The 26586-nt window shown below is 50.0% G+C and overlaps 3 protein-coding genes across 3 annotated transcripts; all 3 read right to left on the bottom strand.

The window, feature by feature from the left end:
• Positions 1-3047: 3047 nt before the first annotated feature.
• Positions 3048-8496, bottom strand: LOC126639070 (lymphocyte antigen 6E-like). The gene is made up of 3 exons (XM_050313575.1): positions 8445-8496; positions 4194-4313; positions 3048-3259 (listed from the first exon to the last, which is right to left on the bottom strand). Exons 1-3 carry the CDS (start codon positions 8494-8496, stop codon positions 3048-3050), a joined length of 384 nt encoding a protein of 127 aa, XP_050169532.1.
• Positions 8497-12786: 4290 nt separating this feature from the next.
• On the bottom strand, positions 12787-18106 carry LOC126639052 (lymphocyte antigen 6E-like). Its single transcript, XM_050313493.1, has 3 exons — positions 17902-18106; positions 13911-14030; positions 12787-13330 (listed from the first exon to the last, which is right to left on the bottom strand). The coding sequence occupies exons 1-3, from the start codon at positions 17954-17956 to the stop codon at positions 13122-13124; spliced, it is 384 nt and encodes a 127-aa protein (XP_050169450.1). The 5' UTR covers positions 17957-18106; the 3' UTR covers positions 12787-13121.
• Positions 18107-21653: 3547 nt separating this feature from the next.
• On the bottom strand, positions 21654-26159 carry LOC126639061 (lymphocyte antigen 6E-like). The gene is made up of 3 exons (XM_050313531.1): positions 26005-26159; positions 22933-23052; positions 21654-22118 (listed from the first exon to the last, which is right to left on the bottom strand). The coding sequence occupies exons 1-3, from the start codon at positions 26054-26056 to the stop codon at positions 21910-21912; spliced, it is 381 nt and encodes a 126-aa protein (XP_050169488.1). The 5' UTR covers positions 26057-26159; the 3' UTR covers positions 21654-21909.
• Between the last annotated feature and the right edge of the window lie 427 nt (positions 26160-26586).

The raw sequence follows: 26586 nt of genomic DNA, 5'->3' as shown, positions 1-26586 counted from the left end.
TCTTAAATATGGGTGGTGCCTCCACACTTGTCCTCCCTTTTACTCCCCAGATAGTTCAGGCTGGAAGCCAAACACATCTCCTGACCCTGGATGTGGCACCTTCAAGTGTCACCTGGGATGTCTTCTCCTGCCAGCCTGGAAAGAACCACCAACCAAACCTCACGGTGCAGCTTCACTGGAAAAGGCAGATGTGACAGATACTGGATTTTTTTTCCAGGGGGGAAGAGAAGAATTGGCTTTTTGTGGTTAAAGTTCTGAGCCACAGAAGCCCTGATCTTCTTCCTCCAGCCCAGGAAAGGCAGATACCAGTGTGGAAAAGGAGCTGTGACCTTCTCATTGGGCCATTTCTCACCTCCAGCCAAGAAGGAGGTCCCTCTTCCTTCTTTACTTGAAAGAGTTTCAGGGATTTTCCCACTCAAAGCACCAGCCCTGGCAAAGTCCATTCCTAAATCCCACCCCCAGCACTCACTTTTGAGAGACCTTCAGCTCCCACAGCTGTGAGCTTTCACTCCAGGAACCAGGTGAATCCTTTTAAATTCAGTCCCTTCACCTCCACGGCATCAAACAGTTTAAATCCTGGTGCTTTGGCATCCAGAAATTCCAAGGCAAGAAATTCCTCTAAATTTGCGGACAAGGAGGTCGAGGAACTGCTTTTTCCACTCAGTCTTGTTGTGGGTCCCATCAGGTGGCAGCACTGAAAACAGGATGGTGAAGAGGAGGAGAAGTCACAGCTTTGGCCCAGAGCCCAACTTTCCTGGAGTTTTCTGAAGGCACTCGAGGTATTCCAGGGAAAAAATGTCTTCCCTCTGTGCTGGGTATCCATGAAGCACTTGCTCATGGCTTGGGATGCAGCACAGCCCCTACCAGAGCTGCCAGCCCTGCCCTCACCATCTCTTCCTACTTCTTAGTATAAAATCTCTTACTTTTCTACTTCTGCACCATGAATTTCCTTCCTTTTTGTGGCTGTTTGTGCTGAGGGAAAATGGTCAGCTTGTTGTGCTGGCAGGTTCCCATTTGGGCCTTTTGACATCTGTCATCACAGCTCCCCAGTGTGCTCAGATCAGGGGGTGGCAGCATCTTCTTGTCCCTTCCCACCGCTGTGGGGTCACCTCCTTCATTTGCTTCAAATCCAGCACCAGAATTGAGAGTTCACAGCACAAAACACGGAGCTGATTTGGCATCTTTGGCTGATCATTCTCTTGGAATTCCATTAAACAAAATGTTTAAAATCAGGCACCAGAATTGAGAGTTCACAGCACAAAACACGGAGCTGTTGTGGCATTTTTGGCTGATCATCCTCTCGGAATTCCATTTAACAAAATGTTTAAAAACAGGCACCAGAACTGAGAGTTCACAGCACAAAACATGGAGTTGATTTGGCATCTTTGGCTGATCATCCTCTCGGAATTCCACTAAACAAGATGTTTAAAATCAGGCACCAGAATTGAAAGTTCACAGCATAAAACACAGAGTTGATTTCACATCTTTGGCTGATCTTGGAAAACCAGTTGCTTTGTCATGCAGGCAGCCTGAAATGTCTCCAAAATTCACATCTTTCCACGTGTCCAACTAAAACACAGCAGAGTGGCAGTATCTTCTTGTCCCTTCCCACCAGTGTGGGTACACCTCCTTAATTTGCTTCATTTCCCTGCATCTATTGATCAAAATGTTTAAAAACAGGAACCAGAATTGAGAGTTCACAGCACAGAACACGGAGCTGATGTGCTGTCTTTGGCTGATCTTGGAAAACCAGTTGCTTTGTCATCCAAGCAACGTGAAACATCTCCAAAATGCACAACCTTCCACCAAAACAGAGCAGAGTCCCAAGGCATTGCTTAAGATCTCACTTAGCCATCAAATACAACATCTCATCCTGCCGAAAAAAAAAAAACCCAAAACCCAACAAACCCGCCCTTCAATCGTTTGGAGCAGCTCTGGTTTCTCCCAGAGCGCAGCTGAGTCGGTGATGCTGCCAGATTCCCCTTGTTTTTGTGTGTGTTTTCCAGGAAAAGCGAGCTTGCAGCAGGGCTATGACCCAAGGGGCTCTGAGCTGGTTGTGTCAGGGCCTGGCTGGCTGCCCTCCTTCTTCTCTGTGACACTCCCAGGCCTCCCACAGAGCTTTTCTGTGTCCCCTCAGCTGCGGGGAGGGCAAAGCAGAACAAAGCCCGACACAATCGGTGGTTTCTGTGCCAGGGAACGTGGTTATTGTAGCAACCAGCTCCAAAGCTCTAAATGACTGGGCTTGGCAACAGCTGCGAGGTTGGTTTGGCCCTGGAGGAAAAAAAAAGAGGGAAATAGATATGGGGATGTGTTTTCCAGCTGGACCAGGTCCAGGAGGAGGCAGCGTGAGGGCAATCCCTCCCATCTTTTCCCTCTCTCAGCCACCTTTCTTTTTCTCTGCCTTTCCCCTTTTTCTCTGCCTTTCCCCCTTTTTCTCTGCCTTTCCTCCTTTTTCTCCATCTTTCCCCATTTTCTCACATGGCTGATAAAGGCTGGTCATTTAAAAATGGGATAACACCTCAACAAGAGCAAAGAGGCAGAAACTGCTCCCCACCGAGGCTGGAAAAAATATCCAAAATGCCCAAAATGCTACCAGAAAAAAACACTTTAAGTCTTCTTCCTTGTTCCTAAACTGGTGTGTGCTCCCCAGACTCCCTGTGAACACAAGATCCTGATCATCCCTCTGTGCTGACAGAGCCATTCCCTGTGTTTTATCCAGGGTGGGCTGTTACTCCTCACACTGCTTTGAAACTTAAACAGACAAAAAGGTGCCTTCAAGGATCTCTTCAGAGCAATAAACAATTGGCAGCCTGAACATGTCAAAAGGCTCATCTTTGATGGGTTTCCTTGGGTGAGTTGAGTGTCTGGGGACGCTTTGGATTCAAGCAGGCTTAGGGAATCAATAGGAGTTCAGCACCCAACTTATCCAGGCTCTGTCAAAAACCCTTGGGGGAAGCTGAGCCACAAAACATCGATCTCCGAGAGCAGAAATTATCCCACTTTTATTTCAGCCAACAAAGCCATCCTGGGGAGCTTTTCCCAACCCGTCACAGTCCACACGCAAAGATGCAGGTGACACTGGCCAGGACACCCAGGGACATCACCCCAAAGCTGCTTTGCTTGCTGCTGGCTCCATTCACGTTGCACAAGGGTTTCTCACAGCAGAAAACCCTCTGAGAGCTTTGGTTTTGGTGCTGACTTGCGGCCGGGCACGTTGGAGAGCACATCTTGGAGATGACGTATTTGGGCTTGTTGGGCTCTAAGGGAGAAGAGAAGGGGGTTAAAAAAAAAGGAAAAGCAGGATGTAAATATCATTGTTAAATTGTTTTCATGGCTAAATCTGTGCTGGGGAATAAAAGGAGGGCAGGCACCAATGCTCAAGGCAAATTTCGTGGAATGAATCACAGAATCTTGGAATGGTTTGGGTTGGAAGGGACCTTAAAGATCATCTCATTCCAACCCCCTGCCATGGGCAGGGACACCTTCCACTAGCCCAGGTTGCTCAGAACAACATGTAACACTTCCAGGGATGGGGCAGCCACAGTGTCATGGAATCCTAGGACTGTTAAGGTTGGAAAAGACCTTTAAGGTGATCAAGTCCAACCATGACTTGGTCCTCTGCTCAGGACCAGCATCAGTGTGGTCACATCCACCCTGTGTGTCCACCAACATGATGCTGATCCTCTCTGGGCTCCAGGTTTCTTCTGTTCCTGAAGGAATCAGCACCTGTGGATGCCTTTCAGTACAAGCTCCCTGAACTGATGCCCAAGGTGGGTCACTTCCCACCAGGATGGTTTTTCCTACAGCACAAAACCAGGGGGAATGTTCTGCATGACCTTAGGTTTGGGCTGAGAGCACCTGGAGGTCTCTGAGGGCACAGACCTGAAGGATTGTTCAGGGCACAGGGAGTCAGCCACGGAACAGTTTTGCCCAAAAACTTCTAAAAACAGCTCTGGGGTTGAAAAATGCCCATGAATTCTGTCCCTAGGCTTGAGTTCACTCCCTGGTGCCGCTCAACCTGTCTCCAGCATTCCCCACCTCCCGGCACTGAGTGACTGCAAAAGGGAGCCAGGAAAGGTCGATGTCTCCCTAAAAGCTGGTGATCAAGGCCTATTGTTTCCATGACTGGGATGAAAGCCCATTCCTGGGGCTGCTCCTCTGCAGAACAAACAAGGTGCTGCTCAGGAACGTACTGGTGCTGACGTCCTTCCTCACGGTCACGCAGTATCTGTCCTCCTTGGAGCACATGGAAATGGTCAGACAGTCCTTGTTGGACTCCTGCTCTTGGCAGATGTAGCACATGAATGGATAAGCTGGGGGAAAAAGAAGAAGAGAAAGCACATGACATGGTTTAAGCACTGCAAAAGCTGGAGCCCAGAGATCTCCATTTTCCTTGTTGGTGAATGATTGTGTGCGGGTGACCACTGACTTTCTTTATCCCTTGACCCGTGGCAGTTGTGCTAAATCCCTCTCTGTCTCATGTGCCTCAGGCTGAGGAGTTTTATTGATCTGTTTGCAACCTCTGGGAGCAGGAGATGTGAGTGGAATTCAGGGATTTGGGGCCTTTTATGCTGGAGATTATTGCCGAGCAATAAATAGTGTCTCCGTCCTCGGGGCTCTGCCACGTGAGTTGTCAATTCCTGCCCAGTGGTTTCTCCTGGGCAACAGCAGGCAGGGCTTGGCAGGGAGAATTTGAGGGTGCCTGGGGCTTTGGGAGGAGGTGGACAGTGCCCAGTGTCCTACTTGTCCTTCATCTGGCTCAGGCACTGCTGTCACATCTCTTTTCTTGAGGTCGGGCATTGCTCACTGACCTGGCCTGACCTCAGTCCTAGGAAGTCTGGGGAGAGCTGCCAAATGCTCTGCCAAGCTCCTGTTGTAGTGTGAAACAGAGAATGAGTGGAAAAGTCTTAACCAAAAGCCTGGTTGAAGTGGTGAAGGCAGATTTGGTGAGGTAGTTCATATCTGCAACGCTGGTGGAGGATCGGCCGCAAGATCACGCAGCGATGAGTTGTCTTCCCTGTCAGCAATTTACACACTTGCCCTCAAAGCCAGAACGGGGCAGGACAGACCTCTGGAAAGTAAAAGGAAAGAGGAAAAAGAACAAAGACGCTGTCTGGGTGAGAGAAGACACCAAAGTGTCTGCTGGGCAGGTGGTTTGAAGGATTTTATGGTGGCGGTTGAGTTTTGGGCTCACGAAATCACCCAGAGCAAAGCGGGTGGTTCTGTGGGAAGGAGGGGGGAGAGTTTTTGCAGGGAAGCAAGCACAGCACCACGTGAGCTGCTGCTGAGCCTGGGGACAGTCTGTGAGGGTGGAAAGGGCAGAAAGCAACCCGAGGGCATGTTCCTGGGAGGGCAGCTTTGCCCGATAAGGAGCTGGCAGTGAGAACGTGGAAGGACAACGAAGGTCAGATCATTAAATGAGAAGGTTGTGATGGAAGGGAAGGGAAAAGTCCTCAGTTGCTGATCCTGTGAGGGTCAGAACAATGTGAATCTTTCTTTGCTTTGTCACTATAAGCTGAATTTTCACGTGCAGAGTAGAGGAGACCCAGTGGGGTTTTGCCAAATTTTTGGCACAGTCTTGAGTGATGCTGTGTTGGGCAAGAGCAGGAAAGACAAGCCAGTGAAAATGCCCCAAAATGGGTGCAAAGCCAGATGTGGAAACCATCTGACTGGGTAGTTCCAGATGATTAGTGGAAATCAAACCAGCTGGAGCAAGGCAGCTCCAGAACTCTGCTGTGGGCTCAGGCCTGTCCAGCATCATCCCTGGAGACAGCAGGAGTGGGATGGAGGATGAACATCATGTTTGCAGAAGGTACCAAGGACAACAAAGGTGAGAAGATGCTGTGGGTAGAGTTCTGTAAGTGCTGCAAGTAGAGTTCAGGAATTCTGGGCTGCATCCAGTGTGGGCTGCTGGTCAAGGGAGGAGATTGTGCCCCTCCAGCCCCCTCTCAGGTGAGACCCCACCTACAGAGCTGCCTCCAGCCCTGGGGAACAGCACAGGAAGGACATGGAGCTGTTGGAGCCAGTCCAGAGGAGGCACCAAGAGGGTCAGAGGGATGGAGCAGCTCTGCTGGGAGGAAAGGCTGGGAGAGCTGGGATTGTTCAGCCTGGAGAAGGAAAGGTTTCAGAGTGACCTGATTGTGGCCTTCCTGTACCTGAAGGAGCTACAAGAAACATGGAGAAACAAGTGACAGGACAAGGGGGAATGGCTTCAAAATAAGAATAGGTTTAGATTGGATGTTAGGAGTAAATTCTTTAGTGTGAGGGTGGTGAGGTCCTGGTTGTGGAGAAGTTGTGGCTGCCCCATCCCTGGAAGTGTCCAAGGCCAGGTTGGGAAGGACTTGGAGCAACCTGGTCTGGGGCAAGGTGTCCCTGCCCATGGCAGGGGGGTTGGAATGAGGTGATCTTTCAGGTCCCTTCCAACCCATTCTGTAATTCTGTGATTCCATGATTCCAAGATTCTTTGATTCCAAGCGATTTTGACAGACAGACGTAATAAAAGGGCGGGGGGAAAAAAGAACAACAAACAGTGGATGAAGTTCAACAAAGAGAAATGAGTCACACTTGGATAAAAATTAGACACTTGCACATCAGATGACGAACAAGTGGTTGGGTTATGATCAAGCACAAGGTTCAAACAGCAGGAGTCAAGAGTGTCACATTCCAGGGACGGAGACACACGTCACCCAAGGGAACACAGGCACAATGTCATGTGCAAGATATGCAAAGTGGCTTTTCCACCCTGGCAAAGCCCCAGCTGGAACACCGGCGACCGAATCCAGTGCCCAAATCCGTCTGCGGCTCCTCAAAAACTGCGCAGGGCGTTTGGAGACAGAGAGGGCAGAAAGGGTCTGACCACAGTCCTGGAAATGTGACCTCCTAGAAAAAGTTGGAAGCCTTTGGAGTGCTTATTAGAAATGGGAACGTGCCGAGGGAGGGCAGCAGCGGAGGAGAAAATAATAAACTGGTTTATAAGTCCTGTGGTGAAAACAGGGGAAGAACTGTACAAAAAGGGATGCTGAGGGATATTAAGACTAAATTCCTAAAAGCCTGAGCAATTCCAGGCTGTGGAATCTTCCTTGCTGGAAATTTGCAAGGACACCTTAAACAAACATCTGCCTGGTTTTGTCCAACAGCAAGGACTTGAGGTCTTTTCCAACCTTGAGGAATTCCTGTGGAAAGGATCATGACCTTTTAAGATTTCTTCTGGACACAGTTTAACTGTAGCAGTGAATGTACAGGTGGAAAAGGCAACAGACCCTCTTTGGTGGGCTGAAGGATCAGCAGTTTTGATCAAAAGTTGGTTATTGGGGTCTTGGATGGGACTCCAGATGGGTGAGAAGGATCAAACAAGTTACCTCCATGTTTTCTGCTGTCCCTGTTTTAGGCCAGAAAACTGCAACCTCTTATTCTTGATCTACACCTGGTTAGGAAGGTGTAAAAGCCTCTCCTTAAATCCATTTGGAACCTGATGCCATCAGCCCACTACACCGGTGATGAATCCCACCAGGAATCTGTGCTTCCAGAGTCTGGGATCTCTGTGAGCTTCCCATTTTATCCTGAGGATGTTGCCTTGAAAATTACTCTCTTCTGTCCATTCTGTTGGTTCATTCAGGAATCTTTTGGGGCACAAAATTATGGGCACAAAATCCCTTTGTGTATATGTATATATATTTTATAATAAATAGTCCTTTTCCCACCCCCAAACTGGCGAGTTCTGCAAAACCCTCCATCCCAAAAATGTAGGAGTAAGGGGGTTGATGCATCAGAGAGCAGGAATTAATGAGGTGCCTCTTTCTCAAGCCCTGCTAGATATGTATCGTGGTTTCTGGGAAACCATCAGGTGTGGGGCAGATGTTGGCAATCTGGTCACTGTTCCTACGTGCAAGGAGCTGGTGGAGCAACACATGGAACAGTCCCAGGAGGAGGACACACATTTCCCAGCACCTCAGACTTCCCTTTGGGAGAAGGATGCCTTTAACATGACAAAGGCACAGGGGGAGTTCTTTCTGATTTAATCTATTAAATTCCCACTGTGTTGCACTTCCTAGGGTGGAGGACACGTGGCAAACCACGTGGATCACCGCAGTGGAGGAAGCAGAAGTAGAGAAAAGTCTCTGAAATACTCAGCAGCTGGTGTTAATTTAAAAAAAATTACAGGTTTTTAGGCTTTCTGGCACTTCCAGCTTGCGGCTTTTGGGAAGATCCCACGGACCACTACATGGATTTAACCTGGCATCCAACTGGAGCTCTGTCACTGGAAAGAAGATTAATTTATCAAGACCTTATTCCTGCATCGAGCTGCCATGCAAAAGGTCATCAGTGGAGCTGCCAAAGGCAGCTGCTGTCAACAAAACCCCCCAGAACCGGGGACAACCCCCTAAATTTTTGCCACCTGCAAAATTTGTCCTCCCCTCCTCCGTGACCCCCCGATGTTAACTCACCTTGTTGCACGCACAGCACAGCAGCCAGCAGGGTGACGAGAGGAGCCCTCATCTCCAGCAGATCCTCCCAGCAGCACTGGGAAGGTGTTTTTGGAGGGCAGGTTTTATACCCGTGGATTGGCAGCAGTGTTACAGGTTCCCGCGGGTGGACACCCACTCAGCCCACGGGCGTGGGGTGTTTCACGTGGGAGTTCTCCAGGCTGGAGCCCTCGGAACAACCCGGTACCTTGGGGGGAAAAAAATTCCCTTTCAGCAACAGCAGAGCCCTGTGGGCACAGGGATACAGTCCCAGCCATGACTTTTTCTAATCCCTGATGCATCAGGGTTTGTAGCGTTCCTTCCCCTGAATCATTCACCAGGAGCAGGCTCAGGCTCTCAGCTGCCTTCCCTCAAATAAAATCAGCCTGTTTTACACCACGTTAAATCATCCGATGGTTGGTTAAACGGAAGATTTGCCTCCAATTTTCACGTCACTCCTCATTTCTTTATCAATTTCGCTCCCCTTAATCCCCCTTTTCTCGCTTGTAATCCTCAAAAACCCCCGTGCGCTTTTTATTTCATCAGCTCTGGCTCCTCTTTCAAGGATCCTTCAGAGGGGCTGATTTTCTCCAGCAGAAATCCAGCAGTTTCTCGAAATCAGACTTCCATTTACGGAACCAGAAATTGGCTCCCCGGAATTGCAGCTCTGCTCTGCAAAGAGCCACCTCTCAAACTGCCTCTTTTTTAATTTCTCCCCTCTCAACTCCATCCTCTCTCCTCTAAATTTCTTAAAAAATGGTTTCTGACAGTCTGGGATAGAGGAACCCGATGATGCATCAGGAGTTACCATCCCAACAGAGCTTCTTCCAAGCTCAAATCACTCCTGGACAGCAGGTAGAGCAGAATGTGCAAAGGAAAATATTGTCAAACTCCTCCTTTTTTATTTTTTTTTTTCCTGGCAATTGCAGAATAACTTCAGGAATTCCCTGGATGCAGCCACCAGGAGGGGATTTTTATCTGTCTCTGAGGTGAATCATCCCCACATTGGATGATTTTCTCATCCATGGGAGTGTCAGATGCTTTTTTTTTTTTTTTTTTTCCAGGCCCTCCTGATCTCCTCCTGGAACGGCGTCATCCAGTGGTGAATTCCAGGGTTGTTCAAGCCTAATGCCAAACTGGACATTCCCACTCCGGGGTTTGGAGGCTGCTGAGGTCAACAAGGACCTGGTGACGATCAAACCCAGCCTGGTGCTGCTCAAGAGGGCAACTTTTATAACCGAGGGTGTCACAAACAGGTTCTCCTTCTTAATTAGTGGGTGTGGCTTCTTGGTGAGATTTTGCAAACAAGGATGCAAGGAAGAAACCATTACCCCCTTATTTTTGGTCCTGGTTGTCCCACAGACTCCTGTTGGCTTTCGGAGAATCATAGACTGGGTTGGTTTGGAAGGGACCTTCAAGATCATCTCATTTAACTCCCACTAGACCAGGGTGCTCCAAGGCCTGTCCAACCTGGCTTTGAAAAGCCTTGTTGAGTTTCCCAACACCCATTTTACTCCTACATGAACCTTCCTGCAATGGGACAAAATCAACTTTGGAGGAGAGGTGATGTTAAAGCATCCCCAGCACATCCAAGGAGGGAAATTTGGGTTGGAAAAGAGCTTTTCCACGTCAAAAATTTATCTGGGAGCCGTTTCCAGGACATTCATGCCTTCCTTGGTGTACTGACACTGGAATATTCCCTCTTCCCAGTGTCTGGAGAGTGGGAAGAGAGATTTCTTTCTCAAGAGGGCTGATTATGAACCTCGAAAGCGTCACTTAAGGATCCAGAAAGGATCCTGCGGGCACACCAGGGCCACCAAGTGAGGAGCAAGACTGAGGAAGACTGGAACCAAAAAAACCCCAAGGAAACTGAGTCACCTCTGTGGAGTCATCTCATCACCATCCATTTGGGAAAATTAAATGGATCTCAAATTGGAACCATGATTTGGCAACGGACCTCAAACTGGAGCCATCAGTTGGCTGTATGACAGCAGAGCAGCAGTGAATTTTGGAGAAGGGTCACTTTTGTCCCTTGCCATGGCTTCCAGAAACTTTTCAGACCTTGCTTTGGTCTTTTGGATCCATCCCATCTCTTCCTTTGTCGTTGAGTCCCTGGGTGTTGGTTGGATCTGGGCAGATAAAGGGGGAAAAGGGGGAGAAATCTCACGTTGTGAGGGAAAAGGCACCCAAATTATTCAAGGAGAGCAGAAAGGCAGCACAGATCCTTCACAACCAACAGCGATAAAGCCCTGAGTGAAGGAGAAGAAGGGCCAAAGTCAAAGCACCTCCTAATTTAGGCAGGGCAAGGTGTCCCTGGTTGATGCAGGACTTAGTGCAGCGACTCAGAGCGCCAAAAACTGAACCCTTATATAATCCACAGGGAGAGGGAGGCAGTTCCCTCCTGGGAGCAATCCCAGCTATTTGAATGAGACTCCCACCTCTTTCCCAAGAGCCCTCCAGGCATCCCAGGTGGCTCTGCTGGGCAGCTCAACACCCTCAACGCACCAGGAGGGTGAAGCCTCGGGATCCAACAGAAACACTGGGCAGAGGGATGTGGGATCAGGAACTGGCACCTGAGCGGGAGATGTCACTCAGGATTCCTCAGGGAGGCTGACAGAGAGTCTCCTCTTTACCCAGCGCTCCCAGGGAGGGTTCTCCAAGGGAGCTTCCATGTTTTTTAGGACCTCCTGTGCCTCAGGGCGTCTGAGCTCCCACCTCCAGACAAGGAGCTCGAGTTGTGTGTCAGCCTTGGACCAAACCCACGGGGCTCTGCTGATGGGGAGTGGAACCTGTGGGATCAGGGAGGAATCAGGCAAGAAGCAGGGTGTCCCACCTACCTCCTTCTCCTTGGCCATGCCAGGTTCCTTCCCAACCCTAAAACAGAGGCACCTGCCAAGTTCAGGCAGCACAAGACACGACCTGGTTTTAAACCTCGTTGCCGAGAGCTGGCCTGAGCTCACAAGCTCAGCACAGCAAGACCTGGGGCCTCAATAACCCCATCTTGGCCTTTCCCAGTCCCTAAGGAATCCTAAACCTGTGGGGAGGCAAAGGCTGAGGATTATTCGAAATAGTTCAGTTGTTGTCACGTTGCGATCTGGGCGTGGGGCAGAATTTGGCCACCCAAGGCCACGGAACAGCTCTTGGCTCGTGTGGGGTGGTCACATCTGTGTGTCTCTTGAGTATCTCTAAATGTGGCAGGAGGGGAAGAAAAAGGGAGAGGGTAAATCTGATGGAAGGTTGGATGATAAAACCCATGAGGAGAGGGAGGAGTCTCAAGGCTAAAGATGGAGAATCCTTGGCCAACCTAGGTTTTACACCCAGGATAAAGCACTGAGCTGAGGCTGTAGCAAGAAAATAGAGGTTGGGTGGAAAAACTGGGATTAAGACTGGATGAAGAAGCCAACGAGGAAAACTAGGAGAGAAAACAGCCAGGAGTGCAGAGCTGGGAGTGGGATGTGGATGGGAGGAAGGGCTGAGAGCAGGTGAGGATAAGTTGGTCTTGAGGTCAAGTTGCCCTTGAAAATCTGTTAAAAATAATAAAGACGTGGCTGTTTCTGAGCAGACACCCATCAGAGGGAGCAGAAAATGCAGCTGCTCCCCCCATGACATGAGTCCACAGAGGGAAAACCAGCTGGGTGAGCTGCACCCAACTAATTATCCCAGGAGATCTTCCTTGGGGCGATCCCTGGGGAGAGCTGCCCTGCTCAGGAGAAAGCAGCTCACCCTCCCCTGACTCACTTTGGGAGGCTTTGACTGAGCAAAACCCTCATTCCTAAGATTTTCCACAGGGAAGGGCAGTGCAGGGTGAGGAGTCCCTTCAATTTTACCCACGCTGCCAAACCTAAAATGATTTATTTTCCGAATTCATATTTTGTTGCAGATGAGGCTGGAATTTCCAAACTCCAGCGGTCTTTCCTGATGGTTTTCCTTTCAGCACTGTGCAAGGTGCTTTTCTGCCCTTTCAGGATAATCCTTAATTCCCATAAAGCAATTTCCACTGGAAGATCTTCGACCAGTTTAAAGAAAACTTAATGCTTGGGTTCCCTTCCCGTGGAGTCCTGCCCTGTCCCCTCTGTTTGTTGAGCAGCTGACCCAGGAGAGGAACTGAAAGTAAGTTAAACAGAGTTTATTCTGAAACAGAGTCACAAAAAATGACATTTCTGCCAATGCAGAAAAAAAATCAAGTCTGGGGAGAGGCTTCCAGAGCAATTTGAATATATTCCAGCGTTATTCCCATCCACTTGCAGCCTCCACTTTCATTCCTGCTGACATGGATCGTCCCACAGCTCCTCCCCACGTCCCACACCACACAACCACACGAGAGAATAAAATAACACTTTATTGTGCCCACTTGCTGCTTAACAACTCTGATAGTAAAGGCTTCCTCGGAGCAAAACGAGGCGGGGCAGAAAACGGGATAAAGGGGGGGAAAAAAAAAAAAGGCACAAAATGAAGGGGAAAACCTGCTCTGATTTAGAAATTCCAATAGCAGGAGAGAGATGGGGGTACACGGTGCCCGTGGGGGGCTCCACATCATGCCTTTCTCTTCCAAAAGCACCGTTTCGAGGTAGGGCAGTGCCCTTGGGCGTTGCCATCGGGGCAAAAACACTTCCTGATGGGACGTGAGGCCTCCTTACACCTCCCCCTCCCAGAAACCCTTTAAAAGCCCATCCTGAGGACGCAGGCCAGGCTGGCCAGGAGGCCCAGGGCGATGATGGTGGAGCTGGTTCTGACGCTGCCGGCGCCGCTGATGTTGCACAGGGAGGTCTCGCAGCAGCTGGTGGCGACCCCGGCTATGCCGATGTTGAGGTTCATGGACGGGCAGAATGCGGAGCATTTCTTGGTGATGCGCTGGCTCTTGTCACTGCCTGCAGGAAAAAACAGCGGGAAAAACCAGGATTTTTATCCCACTTTTTTTTTCAGGCTTCAGCAATCACGTACACATGCAATATCCAGTGGTAGAGCCCAGTCTACTGCTGCTTGCTGCTGGTGGTTTCCCCTCTGGTTGTACCATTATTTGCGTATGTTGTGACCTCTGGAGACCATCTCCAGCCTTCATGACCTTTCTGCCTGTTTCAGGGCCAGCTGAGAGCAACTTTGGGCACGAATATTTGGGTTTTGAGGCATCTATGAAGTGCAATCCCGAGATGTCGTCACCGCGCCTTGGGGTCGCTCCTTCCACAGGGACTGGCCCTTTTTAATTCCACCCCCTCGAGAGGACATGCTTGAGCTTGGAGTTGAGACAAGGGGTTTGTGGAGGGAAATTCTTTCTATTGGGATATCTCCCTTTCCTGGGAGTGTTTAATCAGACAACCTCTGGGTTCTGCAAGGTTTGCTACAACCCTCATTAATTCTTCCACCACACCTCCTGGTGGGAGGAGGCTCTGCAATCAGCCTCCCCCTGATCCCCATCTCGCCATCAGAGCCTGGGAGAAGCTCCCCACTTACCCATGCCCGTGGTGGAGTAGGTGGTCAGGCAGTACTTCTCGTTGTCAGAGCATTTGGTCGTGCTGAGACAGTGGATGTTGGAAGTCTCGTCTTTGCACGAGAAACACGTCAAAGAGGAAGCTGTCAAAAAAAGCACAGAACGCCCATCAGTCACCTCCAGAAACATCCCCAGGAGCACAAAACTGGCGGTGGACGGAGGATCTGCCAAGCCCAGTGGCCACAGGTTGACAAGCACCTCCGTGTGTTAAACTTGGCCCCGGCGACTCTCCGCGAGCCAGGTTAGTTTAACTCAAATTCCTGTTCCTGAAGGATGTGCTTTGCTCCTTTAGGAACCCTCAGGGATCTTCCTGCTGGATATTTAGTTGACTTGAATCCATCTACATGTGTGGCATCTCCACGGTGCTGTTGGAAAGAGCACCCCAATCTACTGCCACTTGCAGCGTGAAGCTCTTGGGGGTCTCTTTCCAGCCTGGCCCCTCCAAGCCTTGGTTGGTGGATGAGAGTTCTTGTAATGGAGACACTGGACCTGAGAATCTGTGGCTGCCCCATCCCTGGAAGTGTCCAAGATCAGGTTGGAAAAGGTTTGGAGCAGCCTGGTCTAGTGGAAGGTGTCCCTGCCCACGGCAGGGGGTTGGAACTGGGTGATCTTTAAGATCCCTTCGAACCCAAACCTTCCCATGATTTTTTCTGTCTCATTTTCAGAGCTCTCCTGTGTCAGGAGGAAAATCTCGGACCTGCAGAAGACAGAGGCTGAGCAAATCACCCCCTGGGCTGCAGCAGATTCCTTTTTCCAGCCACCCATGGGTGTTAACATCCTCTCTCCACAAAATGTGCACATCTGGAACGCTCTGCATCCACCAAGTGCTGTGCTGATGGGAATGAATGCAAACAGCTTGCACTCGAGGAGGCTAAAACAGCCAGTCATGGCAAAGAGATCCTTGGGGAGAGTTTCTTTGCATGATAAGAGGAATTTCCTCCTCATCTCTTTATCTGGCACAGACACTCCCGGCAGCAATGTCACCCTCTGGGGATTAGACTGAGCCTCATTTCCAGAATATCCCTTTCTGTGGCCAGTTAATACCCATCTAATTCTTGGAGGAGCGCTGGCCTTTAGCTTTGCTCTCCTTGCTCTTCATCTTCCTTGCTCTTCTTCTCCCTTGCCCTTCATCTTCCTTGATCTTCTTCTCCCCTTTAGCTTTGCCTTCCTTGCTCTTCATCTTCCTTGCTCTGCTTCTCCCTTGTCCTTCATCTTCCTTGCTCTTCCTCTCCCCTGTCCAAGCTCACCAGCACCTTTGCCAGCAGTGTCCCCACCTCATCCCTGCCCTTGTGTGACCTTAAGACAAGTTCATCTGGCCCAAACAGGCTCCTCAGTGTCCTCCCAGACCTGGCTCCAGCTCAGCCCATGATCCCGGGATCACTGGTTTCCATAGGGAAATGCCTTTTGGGTCACCATTCATCCTCTGCATCCATGGAAACTGCCTTCTTCTCCCTGTCCAACTCCCAGCCCCTTCTCTCCTTCCATGGCCTCTCAGTGCTGACCTTCCCTTTCCTCTTGTGGTCTGTAGTCCTCACATTCCCTGCTCCATTATATCCCACTAAATGGCCATGAGCAGAGGCCACAGAGGCCACAGAGGCCACAAAGACCAGACAACTGGGCTGGCAGTGCCTCAGATTCCACCTCCCTCCATTGCCATGGTTGTTTCAAACCCCTCACCCTTGGCTCTCTTTGACCTCACCCCAAACCTGCTGCAATTTCCTTCCCACCTCGGTCATTTCCATCTCCAGAACCTCACCAGTTCTCCCACCTGGCTCTTGCCTTCAGAGTCGTCCTGACCCTGATGGATAAATTTATTTGTCCGAGTCTGGGACCCTCCTTTGGACCATTTGTGTGAGGACTGTGTGGCTTCACTCTCTTTTCTCCTGCAAATCCCAGCCAGGGCTATTTCTTCTCCACCCCACTGGGAACCACCCTTTGCTCCCAGAAACGCACCAAAGCTCAGTCCCCAAACTGGATTTTCCAGACACATAGCCTGGTTTAATCCTTAATAATACACAGCTTCGTTAATCCAAGCCCATCCCCAGAATAACTTCCCAAATTAATGCAGGAAATGGTGGAGCTCGTCATGTGCCCAAATCCTGTTTCATCCCATCCTCCCAAAGCTGGGAGTCTCCATTTCAGAGTCCAGTTGCCCTGGGAGCCTTCCATCCCCATGCAGGGATGATTTTTCCAGCCTCTGGCTCTCCTCAGGAGGTTTCTTCCTCACCATTTCCTAGGGGGCTCTGGAAGCAGATGGAATCCTAAATGGCAGCTCAGTTAAGACCCTGAAGTCAGGGAGGACAATTTTGGTCATTCTACTGAAAAAAACGCTTCTAATTTATTTCACCTGCTGAGACATTTGAGGGCTGAGAAAGGGAGAAAAACTATTTCTTTCAGTGCTCTACTCAAGGTGTAAACCTGGAGTTAAACCAGGCTGGCCTAAGGTGATTTACCTCAACTAAAATCAGTGTATTTTTACACTGGACATCTCCTGCCTGCACCCACCAGGACCTCTGCTCTGACTGAAGGGCAGCATTCCCCAAGGAAAATTATCTTGTGGATAATTCCAGTCACACACGTAAACCCCTTCCATGTGTAAAGCATTAGGAAGTGGAAGGGTTGACACCAGTTTAATCAGAAGAGGAACCAACCTTGGATTGCCCGGCAAGGTGGTGCTGCTTTTAAAAAAGTGTCATTGCAGTTGGTAAGATCCTTTTATGGTCCTTACCCTTCTCAATTTGAGCACAGTGATTTAGCACAGGTCAAGTGTAAAAGCCTTTAAAGTCCCTCATTGAGAATATTTGCAGCCTCCAATGAAGTGTGAGCTGAAGGGCTCTGTTAGATCAGGACCAGCATGGGTGGTGGTCATTTGCAGGTCAAATTCTACAGCAGAGACTGAGAAAAATTCAGTTTGTAATAAGGCAAAAGCCCCCTGAGCCGAAGGAATCAACTCTTCCCCTAAAATAGAGGGATGTTCAGGGCTGCACCTTCCCTGCTTGACCCACAGCCCAGCCCTGTGGGCTCCCAGAGGCACAGGCAGAGCCCAGCCAGGAAAATTGAAATGCAGGTTCCCAGTGCTCTTTAAAAAAAACAACCCAGAAACTTCTCAGAATGAAAATGGGACTCTGCATCTCCATCCCAGACCTGGGATCCACCATGCTGGGAATTGCAGAACCTGCTGAGGTTGGAAAAGACCTCGAAGGTCATCGAGTCCAACATCAGCCCAGTACTGCTGTGTTCACCACTAAACCGTGTCCCTGAGCACCACAGCTTCATGTTTTTTGAGCACTTCCATGGGCAGTGATTCCACCACTCCCCTGGCAGCGATCCCACCCCTTCCCTGATCCAGTGCTTGGGCACCCTTTCAGTGATGGCATTTTTCCCAGCAGGATAACAGTCAGGACCGATGACCTGACAGGTCATTTCCAACCTCAGGGATGATTTCCAGCCTTGCTTCACTTCAAAGAGACAAGAGATGGGAGCCACAACTGCCTCCTCTTGTGGTCTGACCATCTCGACCGATTTAGGTAATGATGGTTGGTAATTGCAACCAATAAACAAGCGAGAACAGTTAATAATGGTTAGGCTGTGGGAAGTCCTGGGTCAAACCTGCAGCTTCAGTGCACGAACTGCCCCATATCCCTGTGGATCCCTCAAGCAACCCCCTTCCCACGGAGCTGCACCGAGGGCTCTCAGCCACTCCAAGGGCTGGGCTGGGTCTTCACGAGACACCTGAGGTGGGTATTTCACCCCCCACTTCGCCTCCTCCTCCTCCTCCTCAGCCATCCCACCTCTGGTGGAAACACATCTCCCTGGCTTCTTATCTGGACTTCAATGACCCTCCAGCTTCTCCATCCACTCTGAGAAATCCTCTTATCATCACCCCACACCATCAAAGCCGTGCCCTGGCTTTGGGAGGGTCTGCCCCGAGCAAAGCACTCCCTGGGGACTCACCCCTCTCCGAGGCCAGGGCGATGACGAGCGCGGCGAGGAGGAGAGGAGCCTTCATCCTTGGTGGCTTCTTGCAGCTCCCAAAACAAGCAGCACTCGGCCAGGGCAGGTTTTATACCCGGGCAGTGTTTGCTTTGATCAGGATAATAACCACAGGCTGCTGTGTCAGAGGAGGGATAATTGGGAGCAGCGTGTCTGGGCTTGTGTGTCTGAGTTGGAAGTCTAAAAAAAAAGGGGGGTGTGTTTTCCTCCCCTCCCCCCCACCTCCCAAACTTCTTTTCCTCCTCGTTTCACAACTCAGCTGCTTCGCCCTCCCTGAACTCTGAGATAGTTTCTAATTCTGGAGATGTGGAGGAAAAGCAAAGCACGCAAAAAAACCCTCCCCAAAACAATGAGAAGAGGAAGGTTCTCCTTTCTGGGCCTCCCGGGGCTGAATCCCTGAAAGATCTTGCCCTGGCACTGCTTGGATTTAAATTTCAAGTTGAATTTGGGATCGAAGCTTCCCAGCAAAACATCTCCCAGGATTGGCAACAGCACGAGATCAGATAAGCAGGATCTTTCCAGTGCCTTTCACAGGGGACCAGGCACGTTTTGTGTCTCTTTTTTGAGGCAACAGTTGAGAAATCACAAATGTTTCTGATTAAAAAAAACCAAAAACACTAGATGTTTTATGTGAGAAGAAAACGTTATCTTATTACAAATTAAATTCCACTGGGCAAGGAAAATGACCATTTAAATTAAAAACCAGACATAACACCCACTCCCACAAGCTGTGCTTTTTTTTTTCCCCCTCACAAATTCAAAAAAAAATAAATGTCAGGGAGAAAAACACCAACCAATTAAAGCACTCAGAACGAGGTGTTGTTGCTGATCGAGGATCTCAACTTGTTAAATCTTCAGGGAACACAGAAAAAAACAGCCAAAATTCTGTGAAATGCCAACAAGAATTGGATTTCCATCTTGTGCTCTTTATTCCTTTTATTTTTTTTTAATCAGGTTTCAGCCCATCTCCCTGTATAAAACCAGATTTTTTTTCCCATTTTCTTCGGGTCGTTGTTGTTGTTTTTCCCTCCCGCTGGGGTCTCCTCGAGGGGACGGAGGCACAACCCCAGAAAAGGTCCAGCTGGGTCCTTCCACGTGACATTTGGAGCTGCAGGAGCTGCCCCAAAGCCTCTGCTGGTGACTCTGCCCCTTGCTGCTCCCCATCTGCCTCCTTTCCCCTTGTTTTCCCACCTCGAAATTCCTCGCGTTTCCCTCTCCCAGGAAACATTTCAGGCTTCCAACACGACCCACCTGCAGCCGTTCTCTCACCCAAAAAGCATCCCCGGGTTCCTGGGGTGATGTAAGTTTTTCCATCACCTCTAAACTGGGCTTATAAACACCGGCCATGTGACTGAGGTGAGGAAATTTCTGCTTTCTCAACGGGGACAGCACGAAACTCAGCGGGAACAGAGGTGGCAATTAATCCAAAAAGCTCCAAGGAGGGGCGTGTTTGGCTTCCTCGGCCTTCCAGAGGCATCAGGAGGGAGGAAAATGGGAGCTGGGACCCTCCTTGCCAATGAAACCCTCTGTCTTGCTTGTGAAAATATTTGATTTTCCCCACTCCAGGAGAGATTTTATTGGTAAATCAGCTTTGGGTGGTGATTATCTGGTGGATGGGGGGGCGGAGGGGTGATGCCTCTCTGCAGAGGGAATGTTGAGTTGCAGAGCAGAGCCAGCCCACATTCCCAGTCATCTCAGCCAACAGCATCCACTCACACAGGTACAGAAATAGCAGCTCCACCAGGCGCTTGTTTTTGATTCCCTCCCCTCGTAATCTCAGCCAAGCCAAACCCTAAAATATCTCCTGTCTCCTGCAAGCTGCCGAGATTTGGAGAAGGCAGGGCTGGAGTTCTTAAAGGCTTTACTGCAGGATTTTCCAGTAGGTGATCCTGGAATCTTCCAGCTGGTCCCTTATGTCCTTCTTAACGTTGTCTTCGTCCCTCACCAGGTGATAAAAATTGAAAAAAAAACCAAACAAGCCATGAGGGCAAAAAGGGCACGGAAGGGGTTTTATTAGGACACAAGAAGGCAAAGATAAAATCACAGTTTACAAGGATTTGGAAGTTATGAACTCCATAAAGGCTTTGGGATAAGCAACAGGGGATTTAACTGGAGGTGGAGGTGGAAAGACTTATTTCCCTTGACACAGCTGCTGAGGGAAGAAGGGAAAGTGTTTTCCTCATCTTGTCCTAAACCTGGTTGAAACTGCCCTGTGAGGAGGGCAAAGAGTTGCTTTATTTTTGGAGGGGTGGGAAATGCAGTTCTCCCAAAACAAAAGCTGAAATGGAACTGTAAATGTATGTAAATGTGACTGTGAAATTCAGATGCAGTTACTAAATGGGGAGTTTCGAGTCTGCCAAAAGCAGAAATTGCTGTGATGAAAATGCAGGAAAAGCCATGGGAAAGGTGGTTAAAAATGTGCAAAAAGCCCAAGTTTCTGTTGGTCCCTCAGCACAGAAATGCTGCAGCACCCCCATCCTCTAGTTAGAACATTTAAATAAATGCCACGACACCTTCCTTGACCAGAAATTAAACCCTTATGGGATGATTAAACCTAATCCCATTTTCACAGCCTTCGGACAGAGCTGCGGTTTCTTCCCTTTGCACAGAAACACCTGGACTTTGCCGTGCTGGTGGAGCAGGATTCCCTCAAATCCAGCAGCAGGATTCCCTCAAATCCACCACAGGATTCCCCAATCCACCACAGGATTCCCTCAAATCCACCACAGGATTCCCTCAAATCCAGCACAGGATTCCCCTCAAATCCAGCACAGGATTCCCCTCAAATCCACCACAGGATTCTCTCAAATCCATCACAGGATTCCCTCAAATCCAGCACAGGATTCCCCTGAAATCCAGCACAGGATTCCCTTCAAATCCATCACAGACTTCCTCTCAAATCCAGAGCAGAATTCCCCTTAAATCCAGCTGGGCTGCAAGCGTAAGGACTTTTTTTCCAGGTGCCATTATACAGACCCTCCCAAACTTCAGTGCTGAAGTTTTAAGCTGCTCATCTGGGAATTCCACACTCTCCAGCTCCAAGATTCTGTGTATTTTGCCCATTTAATTATAGTTTCTCTCTTCCAGGAGCAGGAGGGAATCTCCACCCCAAGAGTTGCAGGGGATATCCATCCCATCTCCTCCCTCCCCAGGCCTGGAAATGCAGCAGTGACTGGAAATGGAAGGAGAGACCTCCCCACCAGCCCAGACACCCATCACCTCTCCCAGGCTCATCCTGTCCATTTTCCCACTGGGAAATCACGAGCAATCCCTTCTCCAAGAAGGCATGGCAGTCTCCTTCCCAGGAGGAGACATTCCAGCAGCATCTCGGACATCTCCAGCATCTCCAGGTGGGAATTTTACCTGTTCCAAAAGCTGAGACCAGCCACCTTGCAGAGATCACGGGAGAACTTTGCGGGAACGCAATTCCCGCCAAACCCCGGTCGTGCGTCCTAGCGGATACAACACAATTCCCACCGCTGTGGGCAGTGGGGACAACACAAACATCCCTGACCTTCCCATACCCACACCTCTGCTCCCAGAGATCAGAATAGTTGGCTTTATGGAATGTCTGGATGCAACTGAGTCAGCCGGGAAGGGCAGCCAGGAGAAGACTCGGAAGCGCAGGACGGAATTCAACAGGAAGCGGAGATTCCGAGGACAACCCCGGCTGGCAGAGCTGTTGTCTCGGGCTGGATTTAACAAAGACACTCTAGAATAACACAAATCTTTATTTTGTCTGGTGCTGTGCTATCAAAAGAGCTTTTCCAGGGAAAATTAGTATAAAACGGGGAGGGGGGGAAAAAAAACCAGGAGCTGCGCTGCCGTGTGGCGTCGGGAACGGGATCTGTCTCGGATAACAACAGGGCAGCACAGACCCCGCTGGAACCACTTGACAGAGGAGCTTGGCTGCTCCCTCGGGGGATACCTCGAGGGTTCTTGGGTCGCCCCATGTTGTCCCACCCCTCCTCACCATCCTGCCCTGACGGCGCAGACCAGGCTGGCCGCGATTCCCAGGAGCATCACGGCGTAGCTGGTTCGGACGCTGTTGGCGCCGCTGAAGTTGCACAGGGAGGTGCTGCAGCACTTGGTGGAAAAAGCCGCCACCCCGAAGTTCACGTTCGTCTCGGGACAGTCCACGGAGCATTTCTTGGTGATTCGGTGGCCCACGTCCTTGCCTGGGTTGGGGAGGAGGAGGAGGAGGAGGAGGAAGGAGAGCTGTGAGTTTGAGGTTCTTAGGGAAGAGCTGAGCCGGGGGTGGTGGGAGGAGGGGGGTTAATTGTAATTAATAACAGCTATCAGGGGGGTTGATGAGTGCTGGGTGAGTACCACGCAAGGCACTAAGCAGTCCTCGATAGAAACCCACACCAAACCTAAATCTGTGGTCTGGGGGACCAGGTGGAGACCGGTCAAAGGTTGGGCTCCATCTTGGAGACCTTTTCCAACCTAAATCACTGTGGGATTCTGTCCTTCCCGTAGGACAGCAGGAAATCACTGCCAGTGCATCTCCCTCTAAATGGCCTCTAAAATGCCACTAAAATGCCTCTAAATCCACATTATTTACATCCAATCCCTTTCCATCCTTCATCCCAGAGCACGTGGGAGAGTTCCCAGGTCAAGCAACAGCGTCTGCTCCTGAAATCTGTGTGTTCCAGCCACAGGGGTGGTGAGGAACTGGCACAGGTTGCCCAGAAAAATTGTGGATTCCCCATCCCTGGAAGTGTTCAAGGCCAGGTTGGATGGGGCTTGGAGCAACCTGGGATACTGGAAAGTGCCCCTGCCCATGGGAACGAGATGATCTTGAAGGTCCCTTCCAACTCAACCATTTTATGATCACAAAGCACCACCGAGGGATCCACAAATTACGTGTTGCGATCCTTAAACCTCAATCATCGATTCTTTCCAAAAAGAACTTGAAAAAAAAAAATAATCACCATTTCCCAGGACTAAAAATATAGATTAGGAAAGCCTGGATGTGTTGCTGGCACTCACCAATCCCAGCAGAGCTGTACGTGGTCGTGCAGAACTTCTCATGGTCTTCACACTTGTAGGTTTTGAGGCAGTTCCAGTTGGAATGTTCGTTTTCACACGTGTAGCAGAACAGGGAGGAAGCTGGGAAAAAAAAAACCACAGCACATGTGGCACAGATTAGTGGTTTCCAGCCATTCCCTCCTGGGAAAACACGAGGTGAGAAGCGTGTTGTGAACAAGTGTTTGTGAGGAGTGAAAGAAGGGGTTGGTTTGGATTGATGGAGCTGAGGGAGGAAACACAGAGGAAGAAAATGAGTTTTCCTCGTTGACTTGAGATTTGGGGGGAGGGGGGATTAAATTTGCAACCACATTTTGCAGCCAGAGCAGCGTTCCCGGGTGACTTTTCCTTCTCCCCAGGGTCCACACTGGCCTGGTTGGAAGCCAAGCTCCAAAAAGCAAAGCTCACGAGCTGCAAGGAGGAGAAGAACTGGCAAGGAGAGGAAGGAGGAACTGGCCCAGTGCTCAGGTGTGAGCTCAGTCTGAGGGATTTTCAGGCACCATCTACAAAACACTGCCCAGACATGAATTAATTTATGCCTGGGACACCCCTGGGAGCAAAATGACTAAGCACAGCCCCACAATAAAGGGAGTTCCCTGGGAGAGGTTGCTCTGGACAATGGAGAGGTTATTCCTCTCAGCGCCTGGAACGCCGTGTTCCCAGGGATATTATTAACTCAGCACCCAGCCAGGGCTGTTTCCAAACCAGGAGGAGCTGGGATAGGCATTGCTGGGCACAACCCAAGCGAGCTGAGTTAAGATTCCAGGTGGGATTTTGTGTGAGGAACACAGGCACGGAGCCATCCCGCTCCCTGGAGGTGGATTCGCTGGTGGAAGTTGTTTCCCTCCGGCTCAGAGTTCCATGGAATGCTCCTCCTTTTGGGTCAGGGGTGACAGAGGGAGTTCAGCTGCTCTGGGGAAGTCCTGCTCCATCCTTACCAGCTAGTGGTTGAAGGTGATCAAATTATAAAGCAGGGAGGGTCCTCTGTGTGGCTGAACTTTCCCTGCTTTGGTTCCTCCTGCTTTTCCCAGCCCAGCAAGACTCCAAGTGCTGCACAGAAGCCTCTCCTAACTGACTCTGGACTTGTTTTTAGCCAGGAAATCCCTGCCAGGGACCCTCCAAAGCCCAGCTGCTCTTGGTTCAAACTCATCTCCGAAGCTCAATCTGCCCATGAACTTGGATAGGCAGCTCCAGAGGCAGCTTTGAAAGAGAATTAAAAGCCATTTAAGTCCCTGACTGTCACGAGCAGGGGGAGAAAAGGCCTCCCCTCTGTGTTTTCAGGTACTTTGAGTGTGCTCTGGGTGTCTCAGCACTGGACTGACCCAGATGCTTCAGGGCCAGGTTGGACTTTGAGCAGCCTGGTCTAGTGGAAGGTGTCCCTGCCCATGGCAGGGGGTTGGAGCTGGGTGATTTTTAAGGTCTTTCCAACCCAAAACACTCAATTATTTGATGATTCTGTGCTCTTTTCCAGGTGTTGCAAGTGCAGTTGCTCTCCAGAGCAGGAGATAAAACCAGCCTTGCTTTTGAACTCGGATTGAATCCTGGCTTTAACTCCTCTTTGACTCCCTGCTCAGCTCTCCCTGTTGCTCCATCACACGGATATTTTCAGCCTCTTTTCTCTCTTCTGGAGGTTCCCCAACCCGAGCTGTGGGCTCCTGTCCTTTGGCAGGCAAAGCAAACCCCAGACCTGCTGCTAAGCAAGGATTTATTACATTTTAAGGCCCCTGGAGCCCTCTCTGAGTTCCTTTTGTTGCCAGAGTTGTTCAAACCACTTCCTGCTGCAGAAGGAGCCCCGACCCCAGCACGTGCCTGAAAGCCACTGCAATGCACTTGTGCTCCCTGACTGAGGGCAGGAAAATGCCTTCCAGCCAGGAAACAAGAACAGCTTAAGCCATTAGAGCTGCTATAAAACCTTTCCTGCATCTGGGCTCCACCCTCCAGGAGCTGGAATTTTAGGAAGTGCAGCCAGAAATAACCTTAACGGTGCAAAAGGGCCTGTGGTGCTCCCTGGGCTTGCAGGCACATGCACGGGGCCAACATTTCCCAGCTGGATCTTTCCACAGAATTATCCAGTTACAGCTGCACCTCCTGTTTGGAAGAGGACAAGGGAGATGTGGATCCAAACACAAACACGCTCCCACTTGGAGAAGCTCCTCAAGCCCAGCAGCAAAGAGCTCTCGGGCTTCCAAAAATCCCATTTCTGAATTGGAATGTCACTGCTGGGGAGGAAAGGGAAGCTCTGGCAGGAGATGGGGTGTCAACAGCAGCCACACAACCTCCTGTCAACAGCAGCTCCTCCAGTTTCACCCAGGAACAAAAATAAAAACCAAAGGCAAGGGCTCTGAGCTTGGCTTAGTTCCAGTGACCGTTTTTGTGTCTGTCTTCAGAGGGGAGGGTGTGAGAAACCAGAGGGGGGAGCTCATCTTTGAGGTGCCTGGGCAGAACTCACCCAAAAGCTGAGATGAAATCGCACAAAATATCCCCAGGTACCTCTGCAGAACTCACCCAGAAACCAAGACTAAATCACACAAAATATCTCCAGGTACCTGGACAGAACTCACCCAGAAACAAAGACTTAACCACACTAAATATTTCCAGGTGCCTCTGCAGAACTCGACCTGAAAAAACCTACTAAATCACCCAAAATATTTTCAGGTGCCTCTGCAGAATTCACCCAGAACCAAGACTTAATCACACTAAATATTTCCAGGTACCTCTGCAGAACTCAACCTGAAAAAAATGACTAAATCACCCAAAATATTTTCAGGTGCCTCTGCAGAACTCACCCAGAAACCAAGACTAAACCACCCCAAATATTTCCAGGTGCCTTTGCAGAACTCACCCAGAAACTGAGATTAAACCACCCAAAATATTCCTCGACGCGTCCAACACAAAACTTCACCCCCGAGACCTCACCAGCTGCACTGAAAGCTGCCAAACCCTCCCATCCCTGGGTGAAGGGATTGTGTTTCCCCGGATTTCTCTGCTGCTGTTTCCATTCCCACCCTCTCCTCCCGGCTCTCCCAGGCTCCTCACCTGGCTGGGCACACAGGACAGCCGCCAGCAGGGCAACCAGCAAAGCCTTCATGGTTGAAGGAGAGCCCTCAGAGCCCCAAAGGTGTGGGATGGGGCACCACAAGAAGGTTTTATACCAGGACTGAGTTGTCTTTTCCTTCCTCTGATTACAGTAATTTGAGGGTTGGGGAGTGACAGCGCCCAAGGTATGATCAGGGCTGGGTGTGTTTGTGCGTAGGAGCCAATGACAAAGCTGCAGCTGGAGGTGTTTTCTCAAATCTCATCTCCAGATCCGATCTGGTTGGTTTTTTTTTTTTTCCCTCTCCTGCTGACTCTGCCTGTATTGCTAATTTGGGGAGCAATTTATCTGATCCCAAGGCGGGACTCCCTTCTCGGGCTGGGATGGCTCTTCTCTTGGAGGTGTCACCTGGAATCCATCCTCCATCCCTCCTCTCTGCCATGGAATGGGAGCTCAGTGTCTGTGGGAAGTGGGACAGGAGGAGATTTGCTGCTGGATTGGCCCCAGTCACCCGGGGTTTATCTCACTTGCACAAAGAAACTTGGAACAGAAAAGCAAGCTCAGAATCAGGGGAAGGTTTGGCT

Source organism: Myiozetetes cayanensis, unplaced genomic scaffold, assembly GCF_022539395.1.
Source record: "Myiozetetes cayanensis isolate MyiCay16 unplaced genomic scaffold, myiCay2020 scf1, whole genome shotgun sequence".
NCBI classification, from domain to species: domain Eukaryota; kingdom Metazoa; phylum Chordata; class Aves; order Passeriformes; family Tyrannidae; genus Myiozetetes; species Myiozetetes cayanensis.
This window is presented reverse-complemented; position numbering and strand designations above follow the sequence as displayed.

What these genes read in the sequence shown, in the direction of transcription:
- LOC126639070 (XM_050313575.1), bottom strand. Translation starts at nt 8,496, where the DNA reads ATGAGGGCTCCTCTCGTCACCCTGCTGGCTGCTGTGCTGTGCGTGCAA. An exon ending in TGTGCTGTGCGTGCAACAAG is followed by an intron (nt 4,314 to 8,444) that starts GTGAGTTAACAT and finishes TTTTTCCCCCAG; the next exon opens with CTTATCCATTCATGTGCTAC. An exon ending in GAGGAAGGACGTCAGCACCA is followed by an intron (nt 3,260 to 4,193) that starts GTACGTTCCTGA and finishes CTTCTCCCTTAG; the next exon opens with AGCCCAACAAGCCCAAATAC.
- LOC126639061 (XM_050313531.1), bottom strand. Translation starts at nt 26,056, where the DNA reads ATGAAGGCTTTGCTGGTTGCCCTGCTGGCGGCTGTCCTGTGTGCCCAG. An exon ending in TGTCCTGTGTGCCCAGCCAG is followed by an intron (nt 23,053 to 26,004) that starts GTGAGGAGCCTG and finishes TTTTTTTCCCAG; the next exon opens with CTTCCTCCCTGTTCTGCTAC. An exon ending in GTACAGCTCTGCTGGGATTG is followed by an intron (nt 22,119 to 22,932) that starts GTGAGTGCCAGC and finishes TCCCCAACCCAG; the next exon opens with GCAAGGACGTGGGCCACCGA.
- LOC126639052 (XM_050313493.1), bottom strand. Translation starts at nt 17,956, where the DNA reads ATGAAGGCTCCTCTCCTCCTCGCCGCGCTCGTCATCGCCCTGGCCTCG. An exon ending in CGCCCTGGCCTCGGAGAGGG is followed by an intron (nt 14,031 to 17,901) that starts GTGAGTCCCCAG and finishes TTTTTTTGACAG; the next exon opens with CTTCCTCTTTGACGTGTTTC. An exon ending in CTACTCCACCACGGGCATGG is followed by an intron (nt 13,331 to 13,910) that starts GTAAGTGGGGAG and finishes TTTTTCCTGCAG; the next exon opens with GCAGTGACAAGAGCCAGCGC.